Here is a 20,254-nt window from a genome sequence, read left to right as displayed (position 1 = left end):
CGCGCACCTGTGAAAATCGTTATCATATAAATTTAGAAATCTATGGGGCCGTAGTTTGATCGGATGTGATAATTGTTTAAATAAATTTGTGCTATGAACCACAAAAATTGAAGACCAGTTTTTCTTGTTTCGGAAATTGTTCCCTTCATTACCCAAGTCCAAATCTCAAAAAGTCATTATTGTAAATCCCTATATAGGAAGTAAGTAGGAATGATATCTTAGAAAGTAATACATAGTAATATTTTTATATAGGTATGTATAGCTTTCAGCTTTGACTTCCTATTCTATATTCAATGGTTTCCAGTATTAGTAAAACTGTAAAACATCAGGAGAAAGTTGAAATTCCATAAATCAGTTACTTTTGTTGAATAGCCGCTAATGAGGGTCTGGAATCTGGTTTTATTGTAGGAAGATGAGGTCATTTGCAGGTAGCTTATGCCTGGCTGGTGAAGCTTGTCGAATTGCACGATTGGTTGCCTATATAATTATTTGCGTAGGCGCAGCTTAAATTTTGAATGGCCTGTCCCTAGCCGCCTTCACTTCATATTTATTGACGATCCTCGAGATCGTTTATAATTTTGTACTGCTGGTTGTCTGTCTGTCTATTCGTATGTGCACATATAACGCTTTGAAAATTGGTATATTGGATATTAAAAAGGTCGCTATTGTTTATCAGTAGGTGACGAGAATAAGGAACAGAGGTGGGATTGGGATGATTCAACATCTACCCAAGCGCCGGCAAAGAAGGGCAAACCACAGCCCCGATCCAAGGTGGGTGCCAGCAAGACTGAAGCACTACAAGCAAGCGCCAAGAGGCAACTCAAAGTAGCAATCATAAATACCATCAATAACCCCCTAGGTAAGCAAACGGCTAACCAGGCGGAGATAGTGGAAAAACACCTGGCCTGGCCAAGGTTCTTGGTTATTCACCCTTAAAAACACTACTCTAGCACGCACGGTCGTTCAGGAGCCGGTGGTACTCGAGCGAGCGAGAACAACACCATTCCTTGCAAGACTGTAGTCCTGGAGGAACCTATAAGAACCTGGAGGGGGTAAGGCAGTGCTTGGAAGCGCAGAATTCCTAGGAAAGGATAGGCACCTGGTGTCTCTTCCAGTCTTCCACAAAACCGTGAAAGATCAACCCCAAGCAGGCTGATAGTTTTCGGCTTTGAGGAAGCGCCAGGGGGGAAGGCTGAGTCCGCTGAGTTATGGATTTTTCCTCTCTAAAGCTACAGGTATCAGCAATCCTGTCGAACCAGAGGTGGTAAGTATTAAGGTAAGTGCGAAATCCCTGTATAACGTTCCTTACTATAATGTCTAAGGTCATAAAATAAACATACAGCAGAGCGTGCCTACAGTGGACGCGTGTGTTAGTATTGTTCCTAAAATCCACTGTTTTACTTGTATGCAGCAGGTTATGAGCCCAGGAAGCAGTAAACACGTTTAGGTGCGTATGGTGTAATAGTTTAGTTGATATCACGGTGCGAGTATTTTGCTATGAACGATTGTATATAAACAATAAACTTTTTTTTGTACAGATACATGGCCGGTCCCAGCAGTAACTATCTACGCAGCATACCGAAACTCAAGAGACGTGAAAATAATACAGAATGGGCATTCGCCGTTGACAATTTTTTAGAATCTTTCTCGAATCGTATATCTAGCAAGGTATAACCGAGGCAAATGCGCTTGAAGTAGATAAGAAAACGAAAATAGTTCTTACTATCGATCCTTCTTTCTTTGAAGAAGATAACCAGTGTGAGAGCATTATGGGAGAAGTTGCAGATGACTTTTAATGACATTTGTTTTTCTCAAAGAATCAGTTTACTGAGAACATAATTCATTTTAATACGTTTAGAAAGTTCAGGTCCATGGCCGTACGCAAAGTTTGAACCAAATAGGTTCAAGCGTTTGCCAGAGACAGAGGCGTGATCCTGCGGGGTCATTGGATTTGATCTATTTTCAATAGACTTGTTACATGTGACATAAAAGTCTACTGTGCAAAGTTTCAACCGAATAGGTTCAAGCGTTTGGCAGGGACAAAGAAGTGTGATCCCACGGTGTCATTGGATTTGACCCATTTTCAAAAGGCTTATTACATGTGGCATTTAGGTCAACTGTGCAAAGTTTGAACCAAATCGGTCCAGGTGGTTTGACAGTTATCGTGTTCACAGACAGAATCGACTCCCCTATAAAGCTTCCATCGCTTTGCTCTGCCGCTTAATAAATACCAACAAAATGTTAGAGAAGAAAAAGAAACTAAATTATCAATAGTTTATTATAAACCATAATAAAATTGACTATCCATCCAACTCTTGCATATAAATGAATTTGTATCAATTAATAATTTACATACACTGGGAAAATATTAAACAAAGTTCATTTAAAAGTATGCGAAACAACATAATATATTTTGCATTCACTATATAATTCCGGTATATGTATAATAGCCAATTTATGTAAAATAAATATGGCAAGAAATAAAATGTATACAACCATTAATAATATATATGTATATGTAATAAATATATACAAAAAATTTAATTTGAAGCTCATCACAGTAAACCAAAAACTAATATTTTTACAAACGTTAATACAAATCAGTGCGCATATATGCATATGTTATGTATATACGAGGCTTAACACTGATAATAAATATAACAAGTGTTAGAAACTACACCCAGGAATCTTTACCGGCGGTGAGCTGGATTTCATCGACATGGTTGGCGTTTCCGAGGCTAGGTTGGCGGCTGCGCTTTTTCTCCATATTGACCTGCGCGTAGAGAGGCTCCGGCTGCAACAGAGGCCGTGTGAGTGTAAGCCGGCGAAAGTGCTGCTGGGCAGGGCCTCTCGTTTGCTGCCGGACAGCCTGTGCACAGTAAACCAAAGGCCCTGAGCAGCTACAACACCGACCTTACCTGAAATATCGCCACTGCTGCTGCCGCTGCCAGGGCCTTCCGCTCACTGCCCACCCCACCACAACATAGCTCATAATAGTATCAAGTTTATTAGATATCAGTTTTGCTACAACTATACTTACAGACACTGGATTACTTACAAATTAAAGAATGCGAATTATACAAAGGAAGACTACTATTTCCTGATAAAACAAGTAATAAAAAGTGTGAAAAAATCTTTTACAATCAACGAGATACTTCTTACATACATAAAACGTTATGGAATACTTTGACTACAAATGCGTCTAACGTTTGAAATAAAAACTAATCTAATAGATGAGGCCCGGTGTTTATCATTTCACAGCGGCAATAATTTATGTGCACAAATTATTGCCACTGTATCGCTACCTAACGGCCATAGTCTGTGTACACTTTCACTTCTGTATAAATGTTTAGATACAAATATATATGTATGAGTTAAATTGACACAAAGTTATAGAGCTTGTGCTAGTGGCTTTATTAGTGACTTACTGGAGGTGGGTTAGAACCTGCACCTGGGGGGTAGGAACGCACACAGCCTAGGGGCGGTTGTGGTTCTGGGTACGCCATGTCCGCCATAGGTATATCTTCGTTCTAGAATTAAAATTGTGAATTAGAACTGTTATGTATTCAGAACAGTGTTAAATTTTTATTAAAATTACTTTACTTTTGCATTAAAAGTGGAAGTCAAGCCAATTTGTGGAAGGCTATTCGCCTCTCAGTAGAAAATTAATTGATACATTTACTCACGACCAAAATTAAGCAAAATTTGATATCAACACCCCGGAACATTGGCACCACGATCCTGATTTTATTTGAAGTTTTAATTTTTTCCTGAAGGAATCGGCCCATGAGAATTATTTGCATGAACAGATTATTTTGTTTCATCGATTGATATTTGCATTACTACAGTACTACCATTCCTCTGGTTAGGTTAAAATGTTTCAATATTCAAGGTGTAAGTATTTTGAACAAGAGAATGTTCCAGGGAGGATCAAATTTAGCAGGGACACCTGATCACGAAATAGACATTGCATTTTTTTGTATTTCTTTTTATGGCTCAAACCAATATTTATTAACCAAGAACATGTAAAGAAAATTGAAATTTGATTGCTTTTGCTTTACTTAATATATTTCAATCAACCAAAGTAATATGCGTATTTATTGGGATTCAATGAAACAGGATCGTAAGATTGTGAATATCAGATTTTACAAATAAAGTAAGGGGTATAAAAAGACAATTTTATTACTGAGCTAGCCGTGGATCAAATAACAATTAATTGTCATATTAAGATTATTCCCAGTGCTGTAGAAGTAAATGTAATGAAGTCCGTTACAATATACCCTCATATTCGTAAGGTAATTATTCCGAAGCTCATTAAAAAATTACTTACTCTTTGATACATAGCAGCTGCGCCCCGAGAAGGTGCCTGTCGCTTAATCGTTCGATCTTCATATCTTGTACCACTCTGCGAAGCCATAGGTCGATTTAAAGTGCTATTTGCATTATTTGGCGAATTAGGACCGGCATTTCGAGCTGCCACAGTCTTGGTGACAAAGTCTTGCTCCTTCCACCCGTGCTTCTTATAAACGTCTCGCAAATCTTGATGCTGCCACATCGTAAACAGTACCTGTCCTGCAAATTTGAGCACTCTTGGAGTATATTTCTGTCTTTGCCTAGTAATTGTCATCAGTCTTTCAACTCCCCCCGCCTCTAAAAGTGATCTAGAAAATTCGGCATTCTTCTTTATCACCTCGTTTAGCGTGGCTAATACTGCAGCAATGGTGTCATCAGAGGTACCCTGATCGTGTTGAGGGTTTCCAGAAGGCAATTTCTGAACTAAATCCCTCATTGCATATTTCCCTATTAATTCCTTATTACGTTGATCGATAGCAAGATTTCTTAGGGCAGTCGCTACGGCACAGACGACACGATCAACTTCCATTCGTAGTAATTCCACCAATACAGGTAGACCCTTTTCTTTGCGAACAGCTGCTCGTATTTCTATGCTTGGCTGCCAATAACAAGCTGCCAGATTCTGAAGGGCGCCCGCAGCTGCCTCTAACGTTTCTGGATTCGAACAACTTTGTAGCAAAGTTAAATATGACTGAACCACCTCGGGCTGCCATAAAAGTTCATACCCATGAACTGGTTCACCTCTAGCTGCCGAACTACCCGAATTACCCCCTGACACACCAGAAGTACTTTCCTTTACGTCAACAATTTGGGAATCTTTCTTCTTCTTACTCCCTCCAAAGCAGCCCAGATTCTCACCTAAAAATAACAATTTTAATGGGTTTCCAACGCATAAGCGACATACCTTTCGGATTAGCGGTTACTCTACTTTGAGTTGGCAAAGGATTTTTATCGTAATTCGGATCCTCTACCTCCTGACATCTATATGACAAATTTCGTAAAATGCATACACAATTCTCTACAATCTTATTGCCTATATTTGATTTTTCAATGGCACAGCGTACTACAAACAATAACGCGTCCACTAAACCGTCACAGTCTCGCAATCTTTTTCTAGCATACTCTCCCGCAGAACTAACATTTCGTAAAACGCCCGAAGCATTTCTAAAGACGGTTGACCAGCAAGTTTCGCCGGAATTCCCTTGCGGATCCCATCCAGAGTGGGGTATTATAATAAATGTAACGATTGTATTGACACCGTCGTCAATTATTGGGCGTTTTAGATCTTCGCACGACGAAAGATTCCATATTACGCCGGTAACTAATTCTTTAATTTCTGCTTCATTCGATTTCCGTAAGAGGTTTATTAATGCGGGAATGCCGCCCGCGTTTTTTATGGCCCTTTTGTTTTCGTCGTTCTGTCTCCCATAGGAAAGGTTTCTAAGAGCGCCGCAGGCGTTTCTATATACTTCTACGCATTCGTGACTTAATAATTTAACTAATGGTGGAATGCCTCCTAAAGCGCGGGTTTTTTGTTTATTCGGATCATCCATATAACAGAGATGTTGTAAATAGGCGGCGGCGTTTGCTTTAATGACGTTGTTGGGATTATTTAGAAAGCCTATGACCTCGGTTAAATTTGGATCGCGCCAGCGCATGCCTCGTTGATCGTCGTCGCCCCCTATGCTGCCCGGAGATGCCATTGCGTGACTCCTGTTGTTGGGTAACCCGATACCGTGACCGTGTAAGGACATGGACATTTTGTTCATGTGCTTCTGAAGTTCTTCATCGTCATACATTCGGATAGGTGCAGCGACCGGCACTGGTCCGTTTAAGCTCTCCTCATATGGCCGCGTGTCGTATGTAGAACTAGGGTGGTTTGTGGTAGTACCATATGGAGATGGAGAAACATATCCGTACACTACACCGGGATCGTCTTGGAAATCCAATCCGATGGGTCCTCCAGGTGATGGGGTTACTCTATAATGTTCAGGTAATTCATCATAGCCGGAGGTCAAATAGGGACCTCCTGGTTGAGCAGTCAAAGGCAGAGGTGATGGAGCGCCACTGTGTTCGCTCGGACTTGGCGGTGTAGGAGGCCGCTCCGCTCCGGCAGGATATCCCATGTAACCTCCATATGGATTAGATGGATAGTGCTCGTAATCTTGATAATGTGGATGTTGATGATATTGGGAATACATGTGATGAGATGGTTGCTCCATGTAATCTACGTACTGAGGACGGGCGTGGGTTGGATGCTGATATGAGCCTAAGGGCACTGGCACATATTCACCCGGCGGACCATCACCTAATTGCTGCACTTCACGCACAACCTTAGTTACCGTAGTCACTTGCTGTGTAGTTTGCTGTTTATGAGTACGTACTAAAGGTTCGTCACTGTGAACAGACATATGGCTAGAGTTTGGAGAATGTTCAGAGTGTCCATTGCTATGCGAATGATAAACTCCTTCTCCTATCGAACTCCCAGTTTCTGGCCCTCTGAAAATTGAGAAAAAGTACAACATTTAATGATAATTATAAGCGAATCGTATCAAAACATAAAGTTAATTTTTATCACTTACTTATAATGCTGCATATCGGGACCTTTATCGTGCAAAACCCGCCTAAAAACAACAAATGAAAGATGTGATGAATGCTGGTACATTTAATATTAAAACTAAATTAATGACAAAATGATCGTAATATTAGAAACATACAGCACACACAATGTAACAAAACGCATAGTCTCTCTTACGTTATGCGCACTGCACTTTTATAGTGTAAACAACCCCTACCTCTGCGTTATTTCTGTGTGGGTGATGCTGTGTTCCTGCCTTTGTTCCACCCGCCGGTTCACGAGACTGTCAGTATAAAAAAAGCAATCCCTTTAGCCAAGCTGTTTTAAGCAATATTTAATTATGTATCCACAAAATATGCGGATGACAAAGAAATTATGTGGATATCATTAAAATGCATGCAAAATGGTATTCCAGAAAAATGTAAGAACCACGTTTTGTTACAAAAGAGAAATCATAAACTAAGCAGGTATACCCATACAAGACACAGTGGCATTGCTAAGATAAATGGTAGCCGGTGCATAATACTGTGGTGACACCCGAGGAAGGGGGAAAACACTTATCCATATTGCTTGCCAAATAATCCTCAATTGATGTGCATGGTGTCCAAATTTCATGGGACACTTGGATTGGGCAACTTTCGAGTTGATTTTGAAAATTTGATAATTTTATACCGCTTCATGTCTGGATTATACGAAATGTTCTTCAAAAGGTGAAAACGGATTATAATAGTTTTTTACATAGATTTCAGTGGTGCATGTACAGAATAAAGGATCTGTGTAATTTTGAAAACTTTGAATATAGCATCTTGAGTTTTACATAAAAATAGCACAGGTTCGCGAAAACAACAAGTCTATACACTTGATAATAGCAAAGATTACCACTGAAATTTAAACACCATACATATTTTAAGGCAGAGGATCTCACAGTTAAGAAAATGCTTCGGATCTTGGAAATCTTAAGAACCTTGAAAACAAAAATTGTCCCCCTTTGGCGTAACATTAGAAATCTGTTCCTATAATTTTACTGATGATGTTTTAACAAATTTCGGTAGAAATCTTTCTATGAATATCTCTAGGAGCAAAGAGTAACCATAATAAGAGATTCAACGGCATAGAGAATAGTGTTGCATATGTATTGTGTGTTGCCTAACAAATTTTACTACTTTTTCTCAATTTTATTGGCGTACGCTACGCCTAAGGGGCTATTTCAAGGCAACCACTTGTTTAGAAGTTTATAAATATCATTGCAGAAAGATATGTTCTTCGTGTAACAATAAGCCGTTTTTTGAGCGGTAAATAATAGATTTTTTACTGTGTATTGTGCATTCCCAGTAAGCGCGAGTAATAAGGTCTCTGCCCTTTGTACACACTGTTCGTCGCCCTACCGTCGACGCGGACGTATGGAAAAGTCGACCGAACTAGATCGTTTAGTTGGAGGAAGTAGTCTAACGAACGATATTTAACTTCCGACTTGCACTTGTTCAGATCAGTTAAAAATGTGAACTGTGGACCAACGCAACCCCACCTCTTTAAAAATGATTTCTTTGCGATAACTGAAAAACTACTTGACCGATTTGGACCATATTTTTTACCAGTCGATGTGACTAATGTCCCCTTTAATCTCATTACATTTCAGTCCGATCGACCCACGCATTACGGAGATATTTAAACGCTCCAGAAACCCTATATTTGGAGTGGAAGCCAACGTTGTTTTCAAAAATGAGAACATACACTGCATTATCAATCGTTTAGATGCATAAATCACAGCAGAATGCGGCAAATTTAAATACATATACCTACTTAAAGAGGCGGTTAGTTCTGGCCACCTCTACGCGAGGGCCCGCTATTGGAATCCTAGCGGGCGAGTTCTTATAGCCAACACGTGTTTATCCCATTGCGCTGTATCTCTTATTATGGTTACTCTTTGCTAGGTGTCTTAGAACTTAAGGACGGCATACTATTCATGAGAACCAATAGAGGTCGCCACTGACAAATTGCATTGTAAAATTATATCAAACTTTGAGAATGACTCCTGGGCTTATACAATCATTTTTTAGCTTGGTTTTTGAAAATATAAATTCTACATACATTACTCTAGAGCGACTGTATAAAGGTTTTACTAAAAAGACAGTAATTACTACAATATTGCTAAAATAAGAGGGCACATTTTATATTTTATTTTAAGCAATTGTTGAATTTTAAAGTACAGTCGCTGTAAAACTGCTCCTCCTCTTTCAATATTGAAAGTTTTGTCATTTAAAACCCAATATTGCGGCCAGGAGTCATTCTCAAAGATTTCATTTTTAAAAAGTTACATCATCACAATGGCGGCAAGCAGCAGTAGTGCAGCTATTTATTTCTAGATGTCGCTAAGGTACAACTTAACTTGGCGCGCGTCTGTAAAAAATATTATAAAGGAGCTCATGGTATAACAAAAAGAACTGCGAATCCGATTATGATGTCATTGAGTACAATGAATGGTTGTTTGTCTAAAGACGAGTACATAAACGCGACCTATGCCAACATTCCTTTCTCGTTTACTAAGATAAAATGACATTTGTGATTTGAATGTGTGTGGGCGACCCTCCGGAGAAGAAGACAGGTAGTTAAAACCGTTTGGAAATTTTACACGTTAGTGTAACCCTGCCCTTATTCTATGTCTATCCTACGACGTGCATTTCCTAAAAATCACAGGGGTGCAAAAATGCATTTATTATCTTCGTTGGCGCAGAGACCAGATCTACTGTCCAAATTCTCCCTGTATGCTCAGGGGTAGAGATCATGGGGGCGGGGGTGAATTTTCAGTTTCAGTTTTTCGGCACGGTTAATTTTTTACTTCACTGCACCCTCGTAGCGCCGCCCCTGGGCATCCTCTGTCAATTTCGAGGGCAGAGACGGACTCTACGCCCCCCGATAACCCCGGAGATAGAATTTCTCCAGCTTTTCATATAAGGAGCGATCAAAAAAGGATTGACAATCGAGTCGCTGATTTTCTGGGTAGCCAAAAATTCCAAAGGTTGCTCGACAACAACTCTTTTTTGATCGCATAGTATGAAGTATTAGTGAAAATAATGATTACAAATTGTAGGTATGACAAAATAAACAAAAACAAACAGTTTTTTGTAAATAAAGCAAATTCCCCTATGTATCCTTTAAATTCACCACGTCAAAGAATTATAAGAATATTAACAAATGAACGTCAAAAATTTTATTTGCGATTTCGACTGCAGAGCGAGAGCAGAAGGGCGTATTTGAACAAAAAAACATGCCTTAAATTTGTTGAATTATAACCTCTGGTAATAGTGCATAATCGGTTTTTGCGGGTACCTTTAAATGTAATTTAATCTATGTCAACCAGCTGTTTTTTATCTCGTTAAAATAAGCAAAGGAATGTGCACAAGGTCATGGAAGCCAACATGTAAAAGTAATTAAATTTAGAGTATACATAAACCAATTGTGTAAGTAGATAGTACCACCTACTCGACACGATGTGGCAGCACAATTTATTTACTACAAAGATAATACTACACTATCTTTCGATTTTAAAACATGCTGCGACCTCTAATATTTAATAGCTGAATCATGGTTGCCTCATTTCATAACTGGTTCAATTTTTTAATTCGTATGCCGTCCTTAATTCAAAATCGCAATTTAAAATACTGTAGGAAAAGAATCTTCCTTAGTGTCTTCAAAATCTTCTAAAAATCTTGAAAATTTCTTTAAAAATGATCTTCTAAGCCTATGAGAACGAAGTGGGGACGTACCAAACACTGGCCTCACGCAGCTTCAGTTGTGATTCAGACTGTCATGGCAGTTACCACTGCTCATTCGAAAAAAATTCCTCAAACCACAGCCAGATCTGTACTCCAGATTCAATTGGCCCATATGATCCAATAGTAAATCCTTCATAGAGTTCCATACTGTGCGCTGCTTTGAAAGCTTGGACGTACCCAAAATATGATAACCGCAGCTAAAGGAATTAGTAAATCCACATCAGTGTGCAACTAAACTAAATGAATGTGTCAACACACATGTAGACGTTTTTACAGTCGCTGGCTTTGCCTATGGGATAATGTGGACGCGCCTTTAGAGATCCTCTTAGAAATATTCTTCGAAGCCTTCCTGGAAATTTTATTTTTCTTATTCAGACTTTCCCATTTTCCCTCAAAAAGTTTCTTAGAAATATTTTAAGAAACCATACAAGTCGTCTTTCTGATCTAGACATTTTCTCCCACAGTACATATTTCTTAAAGATCATCTTTACAGTTGTCCATAAAGTCCGCCTTAGAAATATTACGAGAAAATTTCATTCGTACCTATTACAAATGTTAGGTATATCTTTAGTTCTTAAGCAGCATTTTCCTCTTGTAGAACTTTTGACAAACTTAGAGAGAAACCTTAGAAATCTTTTTATATACAACTTTTTGAGGAGTTGGGAAAGAAATTCCTTAAACAAAATCTTTTTGAAAACTTTAGATGTGTTATTATAAGTATTACTTTTTTATGGTTTCTGAATGCAAATTTAGTAGTTCAAAATAACAAATTTTGGGTTTATTGAAATGGTGGGCAATCTCCGACGAACTGACATTGGGCTTGACTGTTTCTCGGAGAAGACCAAGTAACTAATTTTAAATTGTACGCCATATCTTTTATTCTACTTTCGAATATATATAATCAAAAAGACCTCTTACTCGTAAGTGTAAGGTAAACACAAAAGATTTATATTACATTCTGTTCTAAGATAATCATATTATGAAATGTAAGTCACTCTCGGTCCGTTCACTTTCGAATATACAGCGTGATAATTTTGTCTGGAACACTGAATATCTTCAAGACAAATTTTTTTAAAGAAGTTTGTTTATGGTATCCAAAATTATAAAAATTGGCTACCAATCTACATACTTTAAATGGTCAATGGCATTCTTTTGCATGGTGAAAGGGGGAATATTTTTTTAAATACCAACTACTATTTTTTATTACATATTTTTAAAGAGTACATTTGGATATAGCATCCATTAATCACGTGATGTGTTTTGGCATTTAAAATCTCCCTCAAATCACGTGTTTTTTAGCGAAAAGTGAGCGCATAAATTTAATGAACGTATAGTGAAAAAAAACGCGCGCATTCGGATTCGAACCTGCGTCATCGCGGTGTAAGTCGGTGGTTAAGCCATCTGCGCTAATGGGACGCATGCTTTACGTACGCCTAATCCTAAAAACATACTTCGATCCATGCGCCACCAGTTAGCTGAGCGAGGAACTACGAGTCTGACGACACGTAAGAGCTTCATCTCAAATCACAGGGTTTCTAGACCTGTGTATACAACTGTGCCTAACGCGACTAACATTACTAATAACTAAAAAATTATAACCACAGTAAATAAATGTAGTATTCAGTTATGTAGTCAATTTAAAGGATAGGTGTCACCCAGAACAGATCGCCCCTACCACCTCTCAGAAACGCCACTGGCAATGCGTGCTCAGGTCTTGCAAAACACTAACAAAAACGCCCAGAAAATAATACATCCATCAAATACACTGCCAATATCTCATATCAACCCAACGAAATGTCCCTGTAGCAGAGCAACACGATATTCCAGTACCTTTGGATGCAATTTGATTGCTACAATTAATTTACCAACTAAATCTGAATGTAGCCTGTAAAAAATTTGTAACCACTAAAACAATGTTTGTATTTATAATATTCATTTTGCTAGCTACAGGGGCATATCACAACTGAAACGGTCTAAGAATATAAAACTTGTTACAAGAAAAAGTGGAATATCAGTAATGAAGTGCTGATAAATCTGTTCATGCGTTCATCAAACAAAAAGATCCCAAAACCTTTTGCCCACAGGCACTTTGTATATATTACTTTATTGTTTCAATAAGGTACTTATATGTCGAAACGTCGAGGCAATTTTGAAAAATTGTTCAAGAAAATAAAACAACATATAGATAACAGCATCCTGCTACTTACAGACATGAATCCATAAGCTGGTTAGCAGACATGGTGAAAACTTGTGGTGTATCCTTTAAGCTACATGCAAAAGACAATTGTGTAAGCTTGTGGTGAATTATTAAAAACTACATTAGACATAAATATGATTTTATTATACTAACCAAATGAGTGAAGTTCAAATGAATATCAACTATGTACAAGATCGGTTTACAACACCTATTAATTACTAGAGAGTAGCAAAAATCACGCACTTGTGCGTCGTAAAAAACACTCAAAGCTCACAATTAAACGACAATCATACTTTCGCTTAAAGATTTTCTCCAGACAGCACATTTACAATGGAGAAATCCGAGGAAAAATCACTCCCTAAAATCAATATTACATTCGTTATTAAAAGATTGGAGCAAAAAGTCTGAAATAAAAAATGATATAAATATACCTAAAAACAAAACTTTTTTTAACATTGTCTCAGTTTGGGCATGGATTTTGTAAGTGTGTGGTGAGTTGGGTTGCTAGAGCAGCATTGGCTAAAACCCCACTCAAAAATAATAACAATAATAATAGTTTTATATAGTTTACCGTTACAATCAACAAAATTGACAACAAACTAAATTTGAAACAAAAATAAAATCAAAACTATTGCCTCATCACAATTCACAACCTTAGAAAGCGAAAGAAGTACAGAGGGAACAGCCCGTGGTCTACATTCCGGACATCTCAAAATCTGTGGAGCATCATAGGTAAGTTTCTTCAGATAGTAGTTCATGAGAGAATAGGGGCATGCTAACAATTGCAATTCTAATGCAAGATTATATAAATAATGTAAATTTGTAGGTTTTTTCCTTAATGCTCGTACCGTTCATGTCCCAAGTGAGGAGAATGTTGCATGGAGGAATTCCTGCATTAACTCCAGAGCATGGGCATCAGTGTCTTCAATTTGGTTACGAAAATTTTGGGCGCAATTGAGACTTCGGCGATGATAAAAACTTCGATTTGAGCAAGAACTTCAGAAAAACCTTGTGGCGAGAAAACGACATCCGCTACGATATAAAAAGTACAAGAATGGTGTCCTGAAATAGATGCGTGGGCTGCAGTTGGTTTCTCGGATGCAAGGGTGTATTGAAGCAAACCAAATATAAGCATGCAATAATTACTTAATTGCAATCATTCATGTTTTCACAATTTATTTTTTGATATTTTTAAAGAATATAAAAAATGTTACCGATGTGCTTGTTTATCTCGTTGTTTATTCCTTATGTGTAAATTCTAGATCACATATTATTACTTTATCAGGTCCCGTTATTGAACAAAATATCTTGCTAATAATTGCAATTTTGACATGTCCTATATTACATTTATGTAATCTATTAGAAATAAATAAATAAAACTTTGAAACTTAGTGTAGTGATCCATCTAGAACAGTCTCGAGGCGCCATCAAGTCGATAAGGGATTAGTCACCTGCGATAAGGACTGAAAGCAGATGTGACTCATTCTTTCTGTGAAATATAATATGCTTTCTAGATTTTTCGAGAAGGTTTGCTATACATAAGCAAATTGAATTGTGTTTAGTCTCAGGGTTGATCAATAGTAAAATCTCAGCAAACTATTTCCGAGGACACACTATAATAGATAAAAAATTGAAAAGCTTGCGTGGTGACTTATCATCGCTCCCAAAAAATCGTAACATTTACCTTCTTTTTGTTTAAAAAAAACAGGCTTAAGAAAATCCAGATTAATACATCAAGAAAATAGAAATGCTACAAACAGTATTGTTTTCAGTGGTGGTCTATTTACTGTAATTCACGCAATTTTCGATAATTAGAATTAGCCAGTCGGGATTCCCAACTTTTCACAGGTTCATTTTCCTCAAACAAAACTGTGAACTCTGCACAAGGGCTGTGTTAGCATTCTTGACCTGGTATGGTTAGTTGCCTATACACCTGTGAATCATTACTTCTGACAGCAATGGTTCTCTGCAAGATTACTATTTTTGTCTTATTTTAATACCTATTCATGGGAAAATATTTTTATTACACTTTCTATGCATTATCCCACCCCTGGGATATTATAGTGGATATACCCATAAAAATGTCAAAATGATAAGATTCTTATTATTGCACAGCCCACCATTTTCGAAAGTTTGACTTTTACAAACATCTGATGAATCAGTTTTCAATAACAACAATTTAGCGGTGCATTTGCTTAAAACAAGATTACGTCATGTGATAAGGCTGGAGATAGGTAAATTAAAAACAATGGCGATGAATCAAAGCATGATGATGCGATGACATACTTTACCTAAACCGAGAATTTAATTTTAGCATGCATTTAGTTCCTACACCAGAAAAGAATGTGTTACTTAGGTCATCTAGGATCAGACCCTTGGAACATTAATCATTCTACAATAATAAGTGGAAAAACAAAAGAATTGTTCATAATAATAGAAATGTGCTATCTGGAAATGTTTGCCTTTGACTTTAGTTTAAAAAACTAACATACAGATAACCAATACTTACGATAACACTTTAAAGATAGAAGCTATAGAAACAAACACTCATTTAAACTTGCAAAGATTGCCGGGATTCACTCAGTAAACAGATCTTGTAAAACATAAATACCTTAAGTTCAAATTGTAACATTTGATCGCTGCTTTAGTAACGATGCCAGAAATTACTCATTTATCCATTTGGATGCATTCTGAAAGTAAATAATGTCCATTAATTGAGTGAATCATGAAAGAACGAACTAAGGTCAAATTAGGCAGTCCAAGTAGAAAATAACCAAAATTTCTGAAGAGTAAAAGTCAAAAAGTAATAAATTGATTTACAAATATGTGATGGGGAGGGGCTAAAAATGTTTACATGTTGAGGAGATACCGTCCACAGTACATAAAGTGAGCAATTTTTTGTAAAGGGGAAATTTGGTATTGATTATCATCTCAATTGGGATGAAACGAGAAATTTGCTAATAATGTTTGACTAGTACGAACCTTCGTTTTTCCATAAATGTTGTACAAACAGAGCAAGTACAATGGAGAACTACGTCACCAATGTGAATACACTACTATTGCCATTACGTTTCAACTCCGATATGTAGCAAACACATTTCCATGAATTAAGTTACCACTAATTTGTTAAAAGATTAAGAGAAAAGTCCTTCGAAATTTATTTTTGAATTTTTTAAACATTAATTTTTAGTAGACATCGCTCGCTAGCAAACCATCCCAATCACTCCCACTCATGATGCATGCTGGGAAAACTGCACTTTACAGATCGAATACCGGGACTTTCACTCCGCTTTTTATGAAATTGTATCTTTATCTCATTGATTAGTGCGCGATAATTTATTAAACGGTAAACCGGAAGAATGAATGGTGCAACAGCAAAAAGAAGAATTTAGCCCAATTCTCACGCACCATTTTACATTTCATGTTCAAATGAAACTTTTCGTACTGGTAGTAATGCGACGTTGCCTTGTATGCAACTCTTTTTTCTTTTATTAAATAACTTCGTGAAGTTAGCAACAATTTGAAGTACATGCCCACTCAAGGACGTTAAAAATACAACGTCCTTGTGCCCACTGCATACATATCCGTGATCGAGAATTTCAAATAGTTCCGCTCTTCAGCTATTATAAAAAATACAGCCTTATTCCAGTGACCACCGGTTTGACTAAATTTCAATGGTTACGGGAATAACTCCGAATAAATTAGACCAATTTTATGGAATCCATCAAGAGAGAGATAATTATTTTGGTCATACAAACTGGTCTCCAGAGGCCCCCTTCCATGGTTTTTGTATGAAGCATACGCCTGTTATGTCCCTTCACTGTACTGCATAAATTACTCAACGCTGATGCACTAAAACCTTCCTCTGGTCATTGTATTTTTTTTATTCCTTACTCTGGTGCAATCGGCGGTTCAGGCCCCTTGTCGGTGCCAAGAACCATCACATGAGCGAGGAGCTCGGTCGGCATCTTAATCGACTTCTGAGGCACTTCTAGGCCGATAGCGAGTAATTGAGCCCCCTTTGCCGTAGGAAACCTCGGTTCCATTGCTCCGATGGAATCCCCATCCTTTTAGGGTGCAGCTGGAGCACCCACTTTCGTCACATATGCGACGTGCGATATCTTAGCGTACCCCGGACAGTTTTAGCGCCAACACTACCAGGCTCCTCTCTGCGGAAAAAGTCCTTTAGATGCCCGCTTTGAAATCATAACTCTGGAGGCGCTTCAAGATGCTGGCCGTGTTACCCGAAAAGCGTATAGCACGGCCTCTGAAATTCAGAGACGTGTCCTAGGGCCAAATTCTAATGAGAAGAACAGCCTCTATCATCAGTTATGTCCGCCTCCGGGTGTGACCTGTGGCACCGTAACACTGGCCACCCTCAACCCGCGGTAACTTTGAATACTCCAGACCCTTTGGGGTTCTTCTGTCTGCCATAAATCCTTGGTCCCTGTCATCTGGGTGCTTTCCTGAGCAAACGGCCCCGACACCACCTTGGGATTTGGTGCATGACCCGCCCTAAGAATAAAATGCAAAAAACAAGTGGGAACATTAACGCGTAAATGGCAACGTGACAACAATGTAAATTACAACAGTACAGTGAAGATGGCTGTTTACTCACAGGTGTTAAAGGGGTTATTTGTTACCTCAGTGACGTGTAAGGCAATGCTTATTATTGTTTTATAATTAATTTCTATTGTATCATATTATTCTTGTATCATTTTATCACGCCTTGCGAAAATTCTTTTATATATTTTATATTTATATGGAAAGTTATTGTAAATAGTACAGGTATATTACAATGTCGTCCTCTGCAATTTACATTTTAGATGTTAAGGGAAAGGTAAAAAACAAGTAAATAGTAGGGCAAAATCTACTTTATAATTTTAGGTACTTATTTCACGGAATTATAGAGGCGATATAGATTTGGGTGTAATCGAAAAGTTTATGCCTTTACTAATGGAAAAAGAGGAAGAAGGCCTCCTAACGCCCATTTTACAAACTCCCGAATGCACGTTCTCCTACATAAAAACTAACAACCTATACATCGTCAGCACAACTAAGAAAAATGCCAACATCGCTCTTGTGTTTGTTTTTCTGCACAAAATCGTGCAAGTGATGGCCGAATATTTTAAAGAACTCGAAGAAGAGAGTATAAGAGATAATTTTGTTGTGATCTACGAATTATTAGACGAATTGATCGATTTTGGCTATCCACAAACCACCGACAGTAAAATTCTGCAAGAATACATCACTCAAGAGGGACACAAATTGGAAATACAACCGAGAATACCAATGGCAGTTACGAATGCTGTATCATGGCGCTCAGAAGGCATTAAATATAGAAAGAATGAAGTTTTCTTAGACGTGATCGAATCGGTTAACTTATTGGCCAATGCAAATGGTAATGTGTTGCGCAGTGAAATTGTTGGAGCAATTAAAATGAGAGTGTACCTGTCTGGAATGCCGGAGCTACGTCTTGGATTGAATGATAAAGTTTTATTTGAAAGTACAGGGAGAGGTAAGTCAAAATCTGTCGAGCTGGAAGATGTCAAATTTCATCAGTGTGTCCGTCTCTCACGGTTTGAAAATGATAGAACTATTTCTTTCATTCCGCCCGATGGTGAATTTGAGCTGATGTCGTATCGACTCAATACGCATGTAAGAGAAGAATTTGTTTTGAGCATTTAAAAATTTGGCATACTTTAGGTGAAGCCTTTAATATGGATTGAATCTGTGATCGAACGGCATGCACATAGTCGTGTGGAATATATGATAAAAGCAAAGTCCCAATTCAAAAGAAGATCAACTGCGAATAATGTAGAAATTGTTATCCCAGTCCCCGGTGATGCAGATTCTCCCAAGTTTAAAACAACAATTGGGAGTGTCAAGTATGCGCCCGAACAAAATGCGATTACTTGGACAATTAAGTCGTTTCCGGGAGGGAAGGAGTACTTAATGAGAGCACACTTTGGATTACCCAGTGTCGAATGTGAGGACACAGAAGGCAAACCTCCGATTCAAGTGAAATTTGAAATCCCATACTTTACAACTTCAGGAATACAAGTAAATTCTCAATATGATGATGTTAGCCTAATTTTTATTTGCAGGTTCGGTACTTGAAGATCATCGAAAAAAGTGGTTACCAAGCACTTCCTTGGGTACGCTACATTACGCAAAATGGGGACTATCAGCTTCGTACTACTTAAATGGCAGTATAACGGTCATTTAATTATAATTTTGTAAATGGATATAATTGAAATAAAACAATTTCTATATTAAACTTTTCTTGTTAATCAGTCATTTACTTATGTAGATCACAAACTGGAAATATCTTAAAAAAGGTGTAACCTAATTAAAACAACATATTTAAAACATCAACTTATTAATAGTTCGAACTAAGTTAGAAAAGAATTTATAATTTACTTGGCTAATTCATTTGAGAGCCAATCTAATCCTTCGTATAAACCATCTCCTTGAGTGGCGCAGGTAGCTTGTATATACCACTAAAACACCAACAGTAACAATTATTATCGACAGACTTTTGTAAAAACTTACACGACGATTACGTAGTTCATTCAATTGTAATTTATCAGTGAGCTCGGCAGCAGTCATTGCATTGGGTAAATCTTGCTTATTTGCGAATACCAACAAGACAGCATCCCGCAACTCATCTTCTTGCAGCTACAACTTTAAATGATACTAAAATTAATTTAAGCACGAAGCGACATACCACATTTTTTAATTCATCTTCCGCTTCACTGATACGTTCACGATCATTTGAGTCGACAACGAAAATAAGTCCCTGGGTGTTTTGGAAGTAATGGCGCCACAAAGCGCGAATTTTGTTTTGACCACCGACATCCCAAACGGTAAAGCATATATTTTTGTATTCCACTGTTTCAACATTAAATCCGATGGTCGGTATCGTAGTAACGATTTCGCCTAACTTTAACTTATATAGAATTGTAGTTTTACCGGCAGCATCTAATCCCACTATAATGAAATTTGTGAAGAGAAAGGTTTAACAAAAAGGGCAGTGTGAGAGTTATAACCTCACCCATTAAAATGCGCATTTGCTTTTTGCCAAATAAACGGGTTAGCACACTCGAAATTGTTAGACCCATTTTAAACTAACAACGGTGAATTTTCAATTTTCTCGTGAAGATTCTCGGAAGCTTTTAAATAAATCAACTGCCACGTAGAACGTACCTTTATTTTCTAGTGTACGTATAAAACTCCAGAATTTGAGATATGCCAATTTAATAATAAAGAACGTGTCTAGATTGGCGGAGGCTGTGTCTACGCTCATGGCAGATGAAATGAAAGGATAGACAAATCGAACGTGCAACAATT

At 37.7% G+C, this 20,254-nt stretch overlaps 3 protein-coding genes across 7 annotated transcripts; 1 reads left to right on the top strand and 2 right to left on the bottom strand.

Annotated features, from left to right (window-relative positions):
* Positions 1 to 2,493: 2,493 nt before the first annotated feature.
* On the bottom strand, positions 2,494 to 16,361 carry LOC116165312 (catenin delta-2). Of its 5 annotated transcripts, XM_031479628.1 has the most exons (9): positions 15,884 to 16,361; positions 15,513 to 15,591; positions 12,912 to 12,971; positions 7,149 to 7,214; positions 6,936 to 6,977; positions 5,258 to 6,852; positions 4,331 to 5,211; positions 3,429 to 3,530; positions 2,494 to 2,794 (listed from the first exon to the last, which is right to left on the bottom strand). In XM_031479628.1, the coding sequence occupies exons 3-9, from the start codon at positions 12,941 to 12,943 to the stop codon at positions 2,675 to 2,677; spliced, it is 2,838 nt and encodes a 945-aa protein (XP_031335488.1). In that variant the 5' UTR covers positions 12,944 to 12,971; positions 15,513 to 15,591; positions 15,884 to 16,361; the 3' UTR covers positions 2,494 to 2,674. The 5 variants fall into 5 exon arrangements, with proteins under 5 accessions (XP_031335488.1, XP_031335489.1, XP_031335491.1 ...); XM_031479629.1 differs by lacking the exon at positions 7,149 to 7,214; XM_031479631.1 differs by lacking the exon at positions 12,912 to 12,971 and having other exon boundaries at positions 15,884 to 16,360.
* A 1,127-nt stretch (positions 16,362 to 17,488) lies between these two features.
* LOC116165314 (AP-1 complex subunit mu-1) lies at positions 17,489 to 19,181 on the top strand. The gene is made up of 4 exons (XM_031479633.1): positions 17,489 to 17,741; positions 17,789 to 18,559; positions 18,608 to 18,964; positions 19,009 to 19,181. Exons 1-4 carry the CDS (start codon positions 17,700 to 17,702, stop codon positions 19,105 to 19,107), a joined length of 1,269 nt encoding a protein of 422 aa, XP_031335493.1. The 5' UTR covers positions 17,489 to 17,699; the 3' UTR covers positions 19,108 to 19,181.
* Positions 19,173 to 20,191, bottom strand: LOC116165316 (ADP-ribosylation factor 2). The gene is made up of 4 exons (XM_031479636.1): positions 19,959 to 20,191; positions 19,632 to 19,894; positions 19,457 to 19,582; positions 19,173 to 19,404 (listed from the first exon to the last, which is right to left on the bottom strand). Exons 1-4 carry the CDS (start codon positions 20,023 to 20,025, stop codon positions 19,321 to 19,323), a joined length of 540 nt encoding a protein of 179 aa, XP_031335496.1. The 5' UTR covers positions 20,026 to 20,191; the 3' UTR covers positions 19,173 to 19,320.
* Positions 20,192 to 20,254: the final 63 nt, after the last annotated feature.

The sequence above is a fragment of the Photinus pyralis genome, unplaced genomic scaffold, assembly GCF_008802855.1.
Source record: "Photinus pyralis isolate 1611_PpyrPB1 unplaced genomic scaffold, Ppyr1.3 Ppyr1.4_LG3a, whole genome shotgun sequence".
Lineage (NCBI taxonomy): Eukaryota > Metazoa > Arthropoda > Insecta > Coleoptera > Lampyridae > Photinus > Photinus pyralis.
The sequence above is the reverse complement of the archived record's forward strand: the minus strand, read 5'-3'. Positions and strand labels throughout refer to the sequence as shown.